Source organism: Nicotiana attenuata, unplaced genomic scaffold, assembly GCF_001879085.1.
Source record: "Nicotiana attenuata strain UT unplaced genomic scaffold, NIATTr2, whole genome shotgun sequence".
Lineage (NCBI taxonomy): Eukaryota > Viridiplantae > Streptophyta > Magnoliopsida > Solanales > Solanaceae > Nicotiana > Nicotiana attenuata.
This window is the reverse complement of record NW_017670572.1, coordinates 51,406-68,657: the sequence shown is the minus strand read 5'-3', so window position 1 is coordinate 68,657 and position 17,252 is coordinate 51,406. Positions and strand designations below refer to the sequence as shown.

Below are 17,252 nucleotides of genomic sequence, written 5' to 3'. Positions count from 1 at the left end.
ACAAACAAGTCAAGACTGAGTCAAACCTTTCAAATTTAAAGCTTCCAGTTGAGAATCATCCTTCCATATCTATTCCGATTAACCTGAAAACCAAAACCGACGATTTACATAAGTCATAATGCATAATACGGGACTGGTCATGCCCGAGAACTGGCGAGTGAAGTGCAAAAGCTCAAAACGACCAGTCGGGTCGTTACAATATAAATCTTCTAACATACATAGTTTATATACTACCATAGTGCAACTAAAATAAACAAGAAAGAATGGAACATATTAACTTATTCAATGATCCATGGGATGGATGAACTTAAAGAGAATTCTGAACTAGCTTTCGATTAAGAGTTTAGGAGCAAGGACACTTTCTGCGTGTTCATAACTAAACAGTACACCATCGGCATGCCAATAATCATTAAGAGCCTACATATGGTTACATCCCAACATATAAAACTAATGTATACGTACAGGCATTTCGTCAAACATTCATCAAACAAGTATTTAAAACAAATAGTCATAAAATTAGTTTTCCCAAGGACAAAGTTTCTATTGCGTGAAGTCTATACACTCTGTCACAAGGTTCAATAAATAGGCTTTAGAAAACCTAAATCCTGATACTAACACAAAGAAAACTCGTCGACGATAACGAAAATAAGAATGGGTCCGAATTTTACCTGGTGTGGCACAGTGAGTCTGGGGCGTCGACCTCGGATCTATCTCTCGTCAAGAATGAGATCCGAATTCCAACAACTCATATCACAAGGTCGTGCTTTTAGAGTAAAGGAGCGGCCAAGAGCACGAATAAACAATAGTGAAAATGAACGAAAGTGTAGTGTGGTACTTTAGAATGTTAGTGATGGAGGGTTTTTAACTTTGAACTTATGAGCAGCAATTAAATCCGTGTCAACCTTTAAAGTGAAGCAGGCGACTGAAACCTAAAGTTCAAAAATGGTGGCTGCCCGAAAAGTTCCCCGTCACTTGTAAAAAAAATAGTATTTATAAGGGAAAAGTCCAGGGTTAGAGATTGAGTTTCAAATTCAAAATGAGAGGGTCACGGACTAGGATTTTGAAAGAGCAGTTTCCCAAATTTGATTTTCTGAAAAGGTTCTTTTGGCTCTTTTGTTGACCAAAGCGTTGAAGATACGTTGAGGATAAAGAGACAAAATGTCTAAGCTGATAAGATGGAGAGAGAAGGATAATTTTCATCATAATAGAGGGACAATCTTTGTCTATGGATGATGGAGTTTAAAAGTTGGCATGAAAGAGGTAAGGGGTGAAGAGAGGCGTGTGGGAAAAAAGATGAGAGAGATTAGGGCTTCAGAATTTTAGCAAACCTGATGATATGTCCTATATGATGGAATAACATAGACCATTTGATTGAATAAGATTAATGGGTGAGATTAGCCTTCTAAAGTATCTCAAAATAGACCCATTGACAAGTTATGGAGCAGGTTATTTGGCGGATTGGGCCTGCTCATTTGGGCTGAGAAAGACATGGGTCTTTTGGTCAATTATTTTGAAGTGGGCTTTGCAATGAATAGCTTTTAGGTTTGTTTGATTTTCAATTCTTTCTTTACTCATTTCTCTTGGTCTTCTACATTTAAATCAAATAACCTTATTATATAATAATAAGTGTATAATAATGATAAATTAATAGTATTAAAGTAGTAGTAATATTAGTAGCAATAAGAGACTACTAAAAATTATAATAGCATTGACATCAATAATAATAATAATAATAATAATAATAATAATAATAATAATAATAATAATAATAATAATAATAATAATATTAATAATAATAATTGTAACAATAAATTTTCGCGTCGAGAAAAATAAATAATCAAGACTGGAAAATTGCGTAACAAATGTAGTATTTGATTTCAATAAATGAAAGTGTTACAATCTCTATGGTATTCCTCTGATTCTTCAAGAATGTAAAGTATCTTAATGAGCTTGACTTTGATTTGATTCAAGGGCTTGTAAAGCTTGATCTTGAATCTCCTTCTTGAACTTGAATTTGGATTTGATCACGAACAAATAATTTGATCTTGAACGCTTTGGAATTTGATTTAGCTTCGTTCTTTATCTTGAACTTGTAGCTTGAGTGCTTGAGTGCTTGAACTTGTAGCTTGTAGAAAAATCTGCGGTGTTTGATCCACGAGCTCTCTGCTTACTTCTTGTTATCACTTCTGGTGTCTTCTAGCTTTATGAAGACCTCTATTTATAGTTGTAGGGTGTGGCTCCGCGATTTGATTGGTCTGTTTGAACTGACCAATACCATCTAGACACTTGGCATGATTTAATTGGCTCACTTATTTGGCTTGGATTGCCACGTCACTTGGCACATGCCATGATTTCGTTGGCTCATTTACTTGTCTTTGATTGCCACGTCACTTGACATGTGTCATGATTTTGTTGGCTCGTTCTTTTGACTTGGATTGCCACATCAATTGACATTTGGCATGAGCCTGGGCTTTGAGATGGGTAATAGCCATTTGGACCTTGGGCTAATGAAGTGGGGTTATCATTTAATTTGTAGTCTAATTAAATGTACTAGCCCAGCACTTATATTTTGGATTTAAATAATTAACCCTAATTACTAGCCAGAATATTTGTTTGGACTAGTGTCTTGAATTTAATATGGTTCGAATAATTTGTAATTTAAAATACAACCAAATTTATATGCTTACAAATGCCCCTACTTCAAGACTTGTCGCAGTTGACTTTCGAAGATCAGTCTTGAAGTACCAATGATGTTCACTCATTTAACGGAAAAATGGACCGTGAAACTTTGTCAATTTTTTTCTAAGCTGCCAAGTTCATAAGATTAGTTACACGCATTTTCCTTCTAAAATACACGTTTTAATCTAATGGACCAACGATTTGTTTGTCATTTGCAGTGGCTTTCTCCTTATGATTCAAGCTTAAACATTAAAATAATAATGTTTAAGTCATGAATCCTAAGCAAGTCAATAGGTTTACTTACCATCAACTGCAAAATCACGTCGTTTTCTCATTGTTAGTTTGCAATGGATTTACGTCGTTTCCTGATCCTTCATAGTTTCGCCGCTTAACAAGGATTTACATGGCATTTGAAATTGATTCCAGTTTTGAATTCAGCTCACTTAGCGGCTAATCTCATCCATGTAGGACTCTTAATTAATTTGACTCCATTAGAAATAGATAACTATCGGCTGGAACATCCTATCCTTTAGAGATATGGTCAAATCTTTTTCTTTTTAAGAAGACCAAAGTTTACACACATCTAAATTGATTAGGAGTAGTACTCTTCAAGCAATCTATATAAGAGGCCAGCATCTTCACCTTTTGCTACATCACAGAGCTTTAATTTGCGTAACCCCTTTTCTTGTTGTGCCGAAGTCGTCAACCGCTATAAGATAGAGTGTTCCATCTTTGTGTGTTTCTGATGAAATAGAAGAACAATTTTGAAGAATTTTTCCTTTTCTGTATATTCATCTGATCTTTTACTGTACAAGAACTGTGTATAAATACAAAAGGAAAAAGAATCTATGCATAACTAACTATCCTATGTGTCCTTATTGTATTGGCTAGTCTATAACAAACAAAGAATAAAATTTACAGTTGTTGTCTTTCTTCTATTCCCTTCTATTCTCTTCTATTGGGCATGATATTGGGCAGACATATAACAAGGCCCAAAAGACTGAAATGAACTAAGTTGAGAAGGCCCAATGTTGAGAAGCCCATATCTGGAACTGAGGCGAACAAAACAAAGCAAAGCTGTTGTCTTTTACAGACAACCTAAATTATATCAAATCCTATACTCAACTCAAACCCTTTTCTTCATTAAACACCATAGACGAATCTGAGATTCCTTCATCTCCAACACCCATCCTCAAGTTGGAAGGGGACGCAAAAACACCCAACTTGCCCAAAAGTCTATGGTGAAGCGGTCCTGTGAGAGACTTTGTGAATAGATCGGCCAACTGAGAAGAGGATCGAACAAAGGACAGAGAAATTGGATCGGCGAGAAATTGTTGACGAACAAAGTGGCAATCGATTTTCACATGTTTTGTTCTCTCATGAAACACGGGGTTCTTTGTGATGTGGATTGCTGCTTGACTATCGGAGTGCAAAGGAACAGGAGGAGAAATTGGAACAGCTAGGTCCTCAAAAAGACGCACAAGCCATGTGAGCTCGGCAACTACTCGCCTCATCGAGCGATACTCAGCTTCAGCAAAGCTTAGGGCGATGGAAGTCTGTTTCTTGGACTTCCAGGAGACGAGAGACCCTCCAAGGGAAATGTAAAAGCCACTAACAGATTTACGAGATTCAGGACAAGTACCCCAGTCGGAATCACAAAAGGCGAGCAATTGAAAAGAGGGTGATGAAGACATAAACAATCCAAGACCAGGGTCCTTGACCAAATATCGGAGAACACGAAGAGCCGCAAACATATGAGGTTGCCGGGGATCCTGCATATATTGACTGAGGTGCTGCACCGTAAAAGAAAGATCCGGCCTTGTATAGGTGAAGTAGTTTAACTTACCCAACAAATGGCGATACAAGGTCGGATCTGGAAGAGGATCACCTGTGTTGGCCAAGAGTTTGATAGTTCGATCAACTGGGGAGGAAACAGGAGCTTTATGCAAGACATCAAACTCAGTGAGAAGATACAGGGCAAATTTACGCTGGGACAGGATCAGACCTGATGATTCTCGTAGTACTTCCGTGCCCAAAAAATAATGTAAGGTCCCTAAGTCTTTGATTTTGAACTCTTGGTTTAAGAATATCTTTAAAGCATGTAGTTCTTCAGCATTATTTCCTGTGAGTAGAATGTCATCCACGTAGACTGCAACTATGGATATTGAGGAATCCAGCTTCTTAAAAAATAGAGAGTAGTCATTCAATGAGTGTGAATACCCTTTAAAATTTAGAGCTGCCGTTAACTTAGCATACCACTGACGAGAAGCTTGACGTAAACCATAAAGTGATTTCTTCAAACGACAAACTTGAGTAGAAGAAGGTGGTGAAAAACCAATAGGAAACTTCATATAAACCTCTTCAATAAGATCACCATGTAAAAAGGCGTTGTTGACATATAATTGGTAGATACCCCAACCCTTCTTCACAGTTGTAGCAAGAATGCATCTAATTGTAGTCATTTTCACCACGGGTGAAAATGTTTCAGTAAAATCCACTCCTTCCCTTTGAATATCACCTCTTACTACTAGCCGGGCTTTTATTCTTTCCACACTACCATCTGAATGTTGTTTCACCTTATACACCCATTTGCAAGGTAGTGCTTTCCTACCAGGGGGTAGTTCCACTATTTCCAAGGTTTGATTCAGTTCAAGAGCTTCAATTTCCTTAGCCATGGCTTCCTGCCAACCTGGGTGATGTGCTGCTTGACTGTAACTGGTAGGTTCTTGAATACTAGACAGGGAATTTAGTAAATGCTCATTTAAGGTAGAAAGCCTAGAGAAAGGAAAACTAGGAGGTGTAACAGGTGAGAGAAAACAGGCAGTGCTAATATCTGTAAGTTGAATAGCATTGCAAATGTAATCTTTGAAATAGACTGGAGGGTTATGGGGTCTAGATGACTTTCTGATCAGGTTGTCTATCATAGGTTCAGATGTAGAAGGTGAGGTAGTGGGAATAGGAGAAAGGGAGAGTAGGGACAGGAGAATACTGAATTTGGGAAGGTGTGAGTGGGGGAGCAGGAATAGGAGAGAAAGGTATGGTAGAAGGAGATATAGGGTGAGAGATGGATGTAGGAGAGATGGGAGCTGCATTCTCATTAGCTGGTGATGGGGGTTGTACTGCTGGAATTGAGTCAAGAACACTACTGGTGGAATTAGGTAATGGTGAGAGACGTAGGAAAGAATCTGGAGAGTGTTGAGGTAGTTTAGAAGAGAAAGGATAAACTTCCTCATGAAAAATAACATCTCTGGAAATAAAAGGCTTTAAAGTTTTGAGGTTCAGAACTTTGTAACCTCTTTTACCATGTGGATATCCCAGAAATACACATGGTATTGCCCTAGGTTGAAACTTTGTTCTATGGATGGATGGGGTAGAGACAAAACACAGACATCCAAAACACTTTAACTTTGTGTAATCTGGTTTAGAATGAAAATGAACCTCATAAGGTGTTTTAAAATGAAGAACCCTTGAGGGAAACCTATTAATAAGGAAAGTTGCTGATAAAAGACAATCACCCCAAAAGAAAATAGGTAAATTAGACTAAAAGAGTAGAGCTCTAGAAGTCTCCAACAAATGTTTGTGTTTTCTCTCCACAACTCCATTTTGTTGTGGAGAAGCAATACAAGTAGTCTGATGTATAATTCCTTGGGAAAGAAAAAAATCTGACTGGGCCGTCCCACTTCCTAACTCAAAGGCATTATCTGATCTAATGGCCTTAACCTTTGCATGAAACTGTCTTTCTACCATAGCCAAGAATGATTTTAAGACTGAAAAAGCATTTGATGTGTTGCTCAATAAGTAGGTCCATGTACCTCTACTATAGTCATCCACAATAGTTAGGAAATACTTAAAGCCATCATAAGTAGGTTTATTATAAGGGCCCCATGTATCAATATGAATTAATTCAAAAATGTATTTTGAGGTAATGCTGCTTGTGGGAAATGGGAGTCTAGATTGTCTTGCCATAGGACAAATAACACAAGGAGTATAAGACTTTGATGAAACAGAAGTAGGAATAGCAGAAATATTTTTCAGATTACTGAAAGGCATATGGCCTAACCTATTGTGCCATAGCTTATCTTTTACATTGGAAATATAACTAAAGCAGGAATGTAAAGTAGGTACATATTGTCCTGGATTAAGCTTCCTGCTAGAAAGAAAACTATTGCTAGACTTGGATGAAATACTGGGAATGGCTGATGTTGGCCTTGATTGAAGGATGTAGAGTCCTGCCTTCTCCTTACCAATCTCCAGAGGGCTCTTCAGTGAAGGGCCCTATAGAAAACATGAAGAAGAAGTAAAAAGAGTGGATGTTTTAACTGCTTACACTACTTGTGAACAGATAAAAGATTATATTTCAAAGATGGGATATAGAGAACATTTAGAAGTATTAGATTAGAAAACAGAATGACTGAGCCATAGTGAGTTACCAGAACCTTTTGAGAATTTGGCAAGTTAACAATTCTAGGCTTGATTAAAGGTTTAAGGACACAGAAAAGTTTCCCGTTGTAGGTCATATGTTCTGAGGCTCCACTGTCTAATATCCAAGACTGACTATTGATTTCAATGAAACAGGCAGGAGAATTAAAGAAGGAAGGTATACCAGCACAATTAGCATTTGCAAAAGCATAAGAGGAAGTTCCTGCCACTTGTTGTCCAAGCTTAACTTGCTGAAGGAGCTGGAGTAGCTGAGCTACATTCTCTTGGGTGAGTGATTTTGTCTCTGAAACACTGATTGCCTGTTTATTTTCATCAACTGAAGTAAGAGCATTGTTGGCTTGTATTGGACCTTGGAACTTCTTATGTCTTGTAAACTTAAAGTCTGTTGGAAAACCATGGATCCTATAACACTTGTCAATAGTATGTCCTGGCTTTTTACAGTAGCCACAAATGGTTGAAACCCTTTTAGAATCATTCATACCATATTGACCTCTCTGCTCATTGTGTCTCTTCCCCCCTCCTGGCTGATTAGCAGCAATAAAAGAAGCAGGTCTCCTGGATAAGCAGGGGTTGCATGAATCTCCCTCTGCTTTTCATCTTGGATCGCTGAAGAGTATGCTTGTCCAATAGTGGGCAGAGGAGAAGATAATAGAATGTTACTTCTTACTCCTATGAAGCACTCATTTAATCCCATTAGAAATTGTAACAACCTTTTATCTTGATGAGCTTTATGGTTCTTTGTTTTAGCTCCACAATCACAGTCGCACACACAAGCTGAAAAAGTGTTAAGAGCATCGAGCTCATCCCATAAGCTCTTCATCTTAGTAAAATAAGTTGTAACACTAGAATTTTCTTGCACCACAGCACTTAGCTCCTTTTGCAGCTGAAAGAGTTTAGCTCCATTTGTCTGACCAAACCTATCTTCCAGGTCAGCCCAAAGGTCTTTAGCACTTTGTGAATACAACACACTTTCTGCTATTTCTTTGGAGAGTGAGTTGAGAAGCCAAGAAAGAACCATATCATTGCAACGTGCCCAAGCTCTTTGAAGACCAGAATCAGCAGCAGGAACAACTAGGGTTCCATCAATGAACCCTAGCTTGTTCTTAGCAGACAGAGCTATCACTACTGCTCTTCTCTAACCTCCATAACCTCTGCCATCAAAACTAGAAGAAACAAGGCCCATACCAGGATAATCTGAAGGATGGAGGTAATAAGGATGTGCTGAATCAACAGCACCAGAAACAGCAGATCCTGCAGCTATAGAAGCTCCAGTAGATGGAGTAGATGAACTCAACAAATCGCTGGGTTGACTTTCAGTCGCGATTGTAATGAGGAAGAAAGAAAAGGAAAATGATGTAGTGTGAATCTAAACCAGATCAAACCTGCTCTGATACCATGATGAAATAGAAGAACAATTTTGAAGAATTTTTCCTTTTCTGTATATTCATCTGATCTTTTACTGTACAAGGACTGTGTATAAATACAAAAGAAAAAAGAATCTGTGCATAACTAACTATCCTATGTGTCCTTATTGTATTGGCTAGTCTATAACAAACAAATAATAAAATTTACAACTGTTGTCTTTCTTCTATTCCCTTCTATTCTCTTCTATTGGGCTTGATATTGGGCAGATGGATAACAAGGCCCAAAAGACTGAAATGAACTAAGTTGAGAAGGCCCAATGTTGAGCAGCCCATATCTGGAACAGAGGCGAACAAAACAAAGCAAAGTTGTTGTCTTTTACAAACAACCTAAATTATATCAAACCCTATACTCAACTCAAACTCTTTTCCTCATTAAACACCATAGACGAATCTGAGATTCCTTCATCTCCAACAGTTTCAGGTATTCTTCGTTGATGCATATGAGTAATTTAGTGCCAATTTTTTTTTTTGTTCGTCTAAATTTTATTTTCAAGTGAATAGTTCTTTTAGAGATAAAAACCTCATTTTTGTGTCTTCACTCTTGTTGTATAGAGATAGACAGTGAACACTTTTGTCCCTATTCTTGAGATTCAACCTCCTCTTATATTTTGCATTAGTTTGAAACTAATGTCCGGTAGAAATCAGGTTCATCAAACAATGCATACCATAATGATCATTCAACTTTCTTGTACATTTTTTTTGAAAGAACAAAAAAGAAATCTCACCTGAATGTATAATTAGACTTTGTTCCATTATTCATAATTTTAGGTCCTGTTTCTTTTCCCTTTCAAATATGAAGAAGTACGACATCTACTTTCTTTTGCTTTTGTACCATTTCATGATGGATTTATTTATGGAATTTTTTTTTAAATCTATGCATTGATTACTTGCTTGGATCATTCATGAATATTCATGCACTTCTTTTGTGTACAAATGAACAGATCCTCACTCTTGAATATCCATAGCTTTTGCTTGCCTTTGGAAAGTTAGTAGATATATGCTGTTGTTTATGCTTTAAAAATTAAGGCTCTATGGTTGCTTTATCAAGTTGATTAGGAATTGCCAGTAGTCTCTTTTCTTGGTATATGCATACTTCCGGAGAAAGTAAAATAAAAGACTCTACTGCCAATGATTAATGAACTATGATTTCAAAATTGTGTGTGAAAATTTACTGAAACTCCTTTTTTTTAACTCGGTATGCTCCTCTTTTCATCCATGTGTTTCTTGCTATAATCCAAAGTGGAACTTGTCTTTCAACCTTGTCTGGCGGAAACCATCGCACCGTCTAAGCTAAAAGCTTTATTTTCTCCATGCGAAGACCATTGCAACATCTAAGCTGGAGGATTTGTTTTGTCTGAGGCGAAGGCCATTACACCGTCTAAGGCAAAGATTTTATTTTATCTGAAGCGAAGACCATTACACCATTTTATCTGAGGCATGGACCATTACACCGTCTAAGCCAAAGATTTTACTTTATCTTAGGCAAAGATCATTACACCGTCTAAGCCAAAGATTTATTGTCTGAAGCGAAGATCATTACACCGTCTGAGCTAAAGACTTCATTTTATTTGAAAACTTACTTTCTTTATCTATGGCAAGGACCATTACCCCGCCTAAGCCAAAGATTTTATTTTATCTGAGTCAAAGACCATTACATCGCCTGGGGTCAAAGATTTATTTTGTCTGAAGCGAAGACCATTACACCGTCTGAGCTAAAGACTTCATTTTATTTGACGCGGAGACCATTACACCGTCTAAGCTAATGACTTCATCTTGTTTGAAGATTTAACTTCATTTTATTTGAGGCATAGACCATTACACTGTCTGGGCCAAAGATTTATTTTGTCTGAAGCGAAGACCATAGTCAAAGCTAATGAGTTATCTTGTGTGAAGATTTAACTTCATTTTATCTGAGGCATAGACATTACACTGTCTAAGCCAAAGACTTCACTTTATTTGAAAACTTGACTTTCTTTATCTATGGCAAAGACCATTACACCGTCCAAGCAAAAGACTTTGCCTTTTCCACACTTGGTAGGATTAGTCTTGATATATGACACATTATATTATGAACTTAAGGCCATGAATATCGCATTTCTAAGTTAAGTGCTAATAAACACTTTTCTCTCTTTTTGTAGTCTAAACATGGTTTACTTCAAAGACTCAAGAATTTCTTCCTCTAATTCACAATGCTTTATTATTTCGGACCATAAGGGAAGCGAGGAGGGGACAAGGTTACCAGTTGATAGGTCACTAATCGGCCAATATGTTGCAGCTTCATGGGTACCTTTGTGGGACCCACCTTATTTGGCAGACTGGACGCTTGAATACAATATCGTCCTCCCAAGACATCGATGCTTTGCACCACTACTCATCATGCTTGGGATGTCGCGAGTACTTTACCATGCCTAGGGCGTCGAACTTTTAACAAGGAAACTTACTGGGGCAATGATTTGCCGTTCGGTGGTGAATTTCATTACGTTCCTGGCTACTGGGAATGGGCAGAAGACGTCTTAAGTAGGTGTCGCTCGTCACTGGAGGGTGCAAGAATTTATGACGCCGTATATACTTCACGCTTCACATATGACCGTAATACGAATATTATGCAGGCTTTCTGTGAGGCATGGTGCCATGTTACCAACACATTGCTTACCTCTGCTGGAGAACTATCCATATCACTTTGGGATTTGTATAAGATCGGTGGTTTGCCTATAACAGGATCTCATTACGAGGAAGTTGTGCCAAATGTCGAAGAGCTTACAGACACGTACGACAAGGGGAGAAGGTTTCTTCCCCAGACTTGTGAGCATTTGTTTGATGCCTTCCATCGGCTCCGAGAGGGAGGTAGCAACGATCCAAAGGTTTCTGCAAAAAAATGGGTAGAGTTCTGGTGCAGGAAGACAATGAAGTATACTCAGCCTCCTTTAATGAAATAAAAGAAGTCTGCTCGTTTGAAATCGACGCACAATCCTACCGGGGTCATAGAGGAAGCAGTTAATTGGTGGACTGTTGAAGAAGATTTATTCCATAAGCTAGGAGTATTGGATGACAAGAAAGACGAGACTACTTGGCTGCTTTTCTATCTTGTTGGTTATGTATTTTTGTGCTCCCTTCAAAAGATGGTGACTTCATTCGTCCTGGGACCTTTAAGATCGCGTGTCATCTTGCTTGTAAACGAAGAGTCAGCCTTTCAGTCCCGGTCTTATCCAGAATATATAAGGGTTTGAACGAGATTTCAAAAGTGCTCGTTGCTTGATCATGCTCAAACTTGCTTTCCAGCTCATTATGTGTATGGTTGGTTAGCCCATTACTTTAAGACTCATTTTCGTATGCAAAGGGGCCAGCTGTTCCTCTCATGGCCACATGTTCTGGTGAAGGTTGAAGAGAATGCAATATCGGATGTTGAGGTACACCTTACAAATGCCATGATTAAAGAAGAAGAGAAGGTTAGAGAAGTGTCATCTATCCTCCAGTCCCTAGTTACAGTGAAAGAGATAAAACAGAAGCTCCGTGAAAAAGAGAAGAACTTAGAAGCCCTATTAGAAGTTGCTGAGAAAGATGTTGAAGAAGCCAAGTTAGGAGCCTCAACTACTAGAAAGGAGTATGACGCATGCTGCACTGCCTCGTCGACTGCTGATGACTTGGCCGATTTGGAGAAGAAGAAGAAATACTTGAAAGTTATGCTCAAAGATTTGGCCAACTACAAGTTGTTTTTAGATTAGGCTATAAACACTGCTTTATTTATTTTTTCCTTTTCTTCTTGCATTTGATTGTTTAGTATATGTTCTCATCAGCAATAAAACTTCTTTTGCTTCACTTTATATTGTGCGTTCTCATTAATGTTCCCCTTTGTTCTTGACTTTTTATTAGTGCTTTATGGATTTGATGACTTGACATGCTTGCAGACTTTAATTTAAAGAACTAGCCGGTTTGAACACTTCAAATTGATGATGTAACAAACCTGGAAAAATCAACTTGACTTAAAATCAAGGACTTCAACTTGAATACTTAGCCTCTTATTAAAGAAGCTACCATCATTCCATCAAAGACCTCAATTTGACATGGAGGACTTACCCCCATTGAGCCATCAAGACAAGACAGAGGGTTCAATGAAAGAATACATGTGCACCTAATTTTCTAGTGTCGATCAAGTGAATTATATTCCATCATACCTCATTTGAAAAATGCCTTGGGTAATATATATTTTTTGAACTCATATGACTGAACTTAGAATGAAACTCTAAGCTGCCTATGTACCTCGGTGAAGAGGATCAAGTCATTCCGTAGTTCGAAATGGGTGAGTTTTTTTTTTTTACGTCCTAACTTTTGCCTAAGGCCGCCTCTTTTGAGGTTTTCAACCTAGCGGACTTTATTTGGATGCCCTAACTTTTGCCTAAGCCACCTCTTTCGAGGTTTTCAACCTAATGGACTTTTTTTTTCTTTTTTTTTGGGACAGTGCACAGTTTATACTCTTGCGGGCCAGGAGTAACATGCAGTTTATGCTCATGCATTAAGGAGCGTATTTGTTTTCTTCAAGGATAGTATCTCTTCATGAATTTCCCATTGATAGGGCCAATCCGCAAACTTTCTGAGTCAACTATCTTGTAAGCGCCACTTGAGTATACCTCTTGTACGATATATGGTCCATCCCACTTAGTAGAGAATTTGCCCTCAGATCGACAAGAGGTAATAATAGGCCTTTTGACCACAAGAACTTGGTCACCCACTTGGAAAGATCTAAGGCGTACCCTTTTGTTAAATGATCGAGACAGGCGAGCTTGATAACATTCAAGGCTTTGTTGAGCTTCTAGCCTCTTTTCATCAGGAGCTTCCAATTCTTCAAGGCGTAACCGAACATTTTCTTCATCAGTGAGTCCTTCTTGAATGGCAAGCCGCAACGATGGGATTTGACGCTCAAGTGGAAGGACTGCTTCAACTCCATAAACAAGTGAATAAGGAGTCGCTTGCGTTAGTGTGCGATATGTGGTCCTATATGCCTAAAGAGCTTCTTCCATTCTCTCATGCCAATCTCTCTTAGACTTAGAAACAACTTTTTTCAACAAGTTGCAGAGTGTCTTGTTAAATGCTTCAGCAAGTCCATTGGCAGCAACATAATACATGGAGGAATTGCGCTGCTTGAAGCCAAAAAGATCACATATTTTATTCATCAACTTGTTATCTAATGGCTTACCATTCAATATATATCGCGGAATGCCAAATCGATAGATAATATTTACTCGGATGAAGTTAGCTACATTTTCCTTCTTTACTTCCTTAAGAGAAACAGCTTCTGCCCACTTCGAAAAGTAATCAGTTGCGGCCAAAATATATTGATGTCCACCAGAAGACTTCGGCAATGGACCAACAACATCTAAATCCCAAGCATCAAACGGCCAAGAGGCAAAAGTTGGGTATAATACTTCAGGTGGTTGATGTATGAAGTTAGCATGGAATTGGCAAGCTTTACACCTCCGAGCGTAATCTAAACAATCTTTCACCATGGTTGGCCAATAATAACCCATTCTTTTTATGTGGAAATGAATTTTTGGCCCAGATTGATGCGCACCACATACTCCAAAGTGTGCTTCTTGCAAGGCTTGAAGGGATTCATCAGTCCCCAAACAACGTAGGAGCACTCCATCAAATGATCGTTTGTAGAGTGTATTCTTGTAATAAAGAAAATGAGGGGCTCTCCTTCGGATTTCCGTTTTCCTTCGAGGATTTTCCGGCAATATACCGTAACAAAGATAATCGATTAGTGGTTGTCGCCAGTCTTCAATTTCAACCTCAAGAACGGAAGCAATATGCTCAACTTCGCTTTCTTCTTCCTCATAGTCATTTGGTGGAGGAACTACACATCTTTGGCAAACAGCGACTTGTGTCTGATCAGGCAAAGATAATGTAGAAGCTAAGGCTGCTAATGCATCAGCTCTCTTATTTTCCTTTCTCGGCACGTGTTGAATAGTTACCTCTCCAAGCCAACTTACCAATCTTTGAGCATATTTGTGATATGGCACCAACTCTGGCTTCTTGACCTCATAGCTACCCAAAATCTGATTGATCACTAACTTGGAATCTCCAAAAACTTGTAATTGCAATTGTTTGATATCCACAGCCATTTCAAGCCCAAGTATGAGCGCTTGATATTCAGCAACATTATTGGAGCACCGTTGTGTCAGAGTGAAAGAATAGGGCAAAACTTCTCCTTGAGAAGTGATAAACACTATTCCAGCGCCAGCTCCTTCACGATGTGCAGCGCTATCAAAATACATCTTCCAAGGAGGTTGAATTTCTATGACCATTGCATCTTCATCAGGCAATTCATCAGACAACTCCCAATCATCTGGAATCGGATGGTCAGCTAGGAAGTCTACTAATGCTTGTCCTTTTACTGCCTTTTTAGGAACATACACAATTTCAAATTGTTGAAACTGGAGGTACCACCTCGCAAATCGATCACTTAGGACTGGTTTAGACATGACAAACTTGACAGGGTTTGCTCTTGAGATGAGTCGCACAACGCAAGCTTGGAAGTAATGCTTCAGCTTTTGAATAGAGAAGGCAAGTGCCAAACATAACTTCTCAATAGGCGAATACTTGAGCTCATTTGGCGTCATCATCCTACTCAAGTAATAAAGCGCATTTTCTTTGCCTTCATTGTTTCCTTGAGCGAGAAGTGCTCCTACTGACCTTTCCTGTGCTGAAATGTATAATATTAATGGCTTTCCAGGTATGGGGGCTGCCAGTACTGGAGATTTCATCAGATAAGACTTAATGCTTTCGAAAGCATTTCTGCAAGCTTGGTCCCATTCAAAAGGAACCCCTTTCTTCATGAGGTGACTAAATGGTTGGCATCTTCCAGCCAGATTCGAAATAAATCTTCTAAGATATGCCAACTTACCCTGCAAGCTTTTTAATTCATGAATATCATTAGGCTCGGGCATTTTCAAGATAGCATCCACCTTAGCTTGATCAATTTCGATACCTCGATGTCGAACAATAAAACCGAGGAACTTCCCAGAAGTAACTCCAAAAGCGCACTTCAACAGATTCATTCTGAGTTAGTATTGATAACTAGGGATTTTTCCATGTTTTATACTCCTTCTTGCTTACGCTTTGGTTATAAATTGTTACAAAATAGTCCCAAAAGGCTCATAAGTGTGCTTGATTGCAGGTTTTATCGACAAACTGACGAAATGTCAAGGATCAACTCAAAAGGGAGTGAAACCTGCTCAAGTATCTAAGACAAGGCAAACTGAGGATAAAAAGGCCTAGTGCGGCCGCATTCGACTTTGTGCGGTCCGCACCAGGTAGATTCAGAGAAGTGTGTTTTAAGGCAAAACACCTAGTGCGGCCGCAGTCCATTCTGTGAGGTCCGCACTAGGTAGATTCAGAGAGTTGGCAAAACCAAGCTTCAGGCAATGCGGCCGCCATTCATATTGCGCGGTCCGCGGTGAAGGCTCCGCGGCCGCACGACCATTTTGTGCGGTCCGCGGAGTAGAGATTCAGAGAGTTGAAATGTCCAGATTCCAAGCCTTTGCGGTCCGCGGTCATCTTTGTGCGGACCGCGGTAGCTGCCTCCGTGGCCGCGGTCCATTCTGTGCGGTCCGCAGAGCCCAACTTCAGAGAGCCAAGTTTTGAAATCCAAGAGCCTTGTGCGGCAGCGGTCCATTTTGTGCGGCTCGCACTGACCCCGCAGGGGTATTTTTGTCCAGTTTTTACAGCTTAGTATAAATAGAACATTTTACCATTTTTAGGTCATCAGCTAATATCAGAACTGAGCTGCGCTCGTGAGAACAAATTTTGTAGCCATTTTTGTTATCTTAGCTTCAAATTAACGATAGATTCTTGTACTTTATTTAGTATTTAATAAATATGTCTTGTTCTTCATCTATTTCTTCATTTTCTCCTTCAAGCATGAGTAGCTAAACCCATTAGCTAGGGTTGTGGCTCAACCCTAGTGTGGGTAATTGATGGGTGTTGCCATCTAGGATTAGATTGACTATGGGTGTTTGCTATTTGGGTTGATTTTATGCTTTAATCTATAAATTGGTGGTTGCAAACACTGATTTGTGCTTTGAGGATTTGACTCTTCTTGAGAAAGAGAGTCTAAGTCCCCAAAATTGATCCAACAAGGAATTGGGATGGACTCATGAGAAATGATAGTCCCAATTAACGGGTTAAACCTCGAGAGAGTAATCACCCTACTTGAACCCTAGTTGCTCGATCTAATTTGCCTACCCATTTGGTCTCGAGAGAGTCAATTGGGCAAAATCACTCTCTCTACCAAGAGGTGTGAGAGTGGGTAAAACTGTGCAACGGTTATAGCATAAGCCCCAATTATGTCAATCGAATCTTAGTAGCATCTACCCGTCAATTAGCCACCTAGGGGATGTCACGACCCTAGTGCCCTTCTTCCCATTAGATACAACCTTAGCAATTATTTCGTAGCATAATCTAGTTTCAATTAGTAGTTTGATAATAGTAGTTTATAATTGAAAAACCCAAAAATGATAAGAAGATCAATTAAGAGCATACACGCGATTCTAGTCTAGATAGATACCCAGCTCCAATTTCTAGCTCTCTGAGGAATTCGATCCCGACCCTCATATCGGGTAAAAGCTATTGCGACCTTCTCTTCCTACTTAATAGTATCGTGGAGTTGGCAGCGATCAGGTATCTCCGAAGCCGTTCAAATACCATCCTCAA

General features: G+C 39.0%; 1 protein-coding gene across 1 annotated transcript; it reads right to left on the bottom strand.

Moving 5' to 3' along the window:
• Window positions 1-13,075: 13,075 nt before the first annotated feature.
• On the bottom strand, window positions 13,076-15,598 carry LOC109241108. Its single transcript, XM_019407828.1, has 2 exons — window positions 13,612-15,598; window positions 13,076-13,470 (listed from the first exon to the last, which is right to left on the bottom strand). Exons 1-2 carry the CDS (start codon window positions 15,596-15,598, stop codon window positions 13,076-13,078), a joined length of 2,382 nt encoding a protein of 793 aa, XP_019263373.1.
• Between the last annotated feature and the right edge of the window lie 1,654 nt (window positions 15,599-17,252).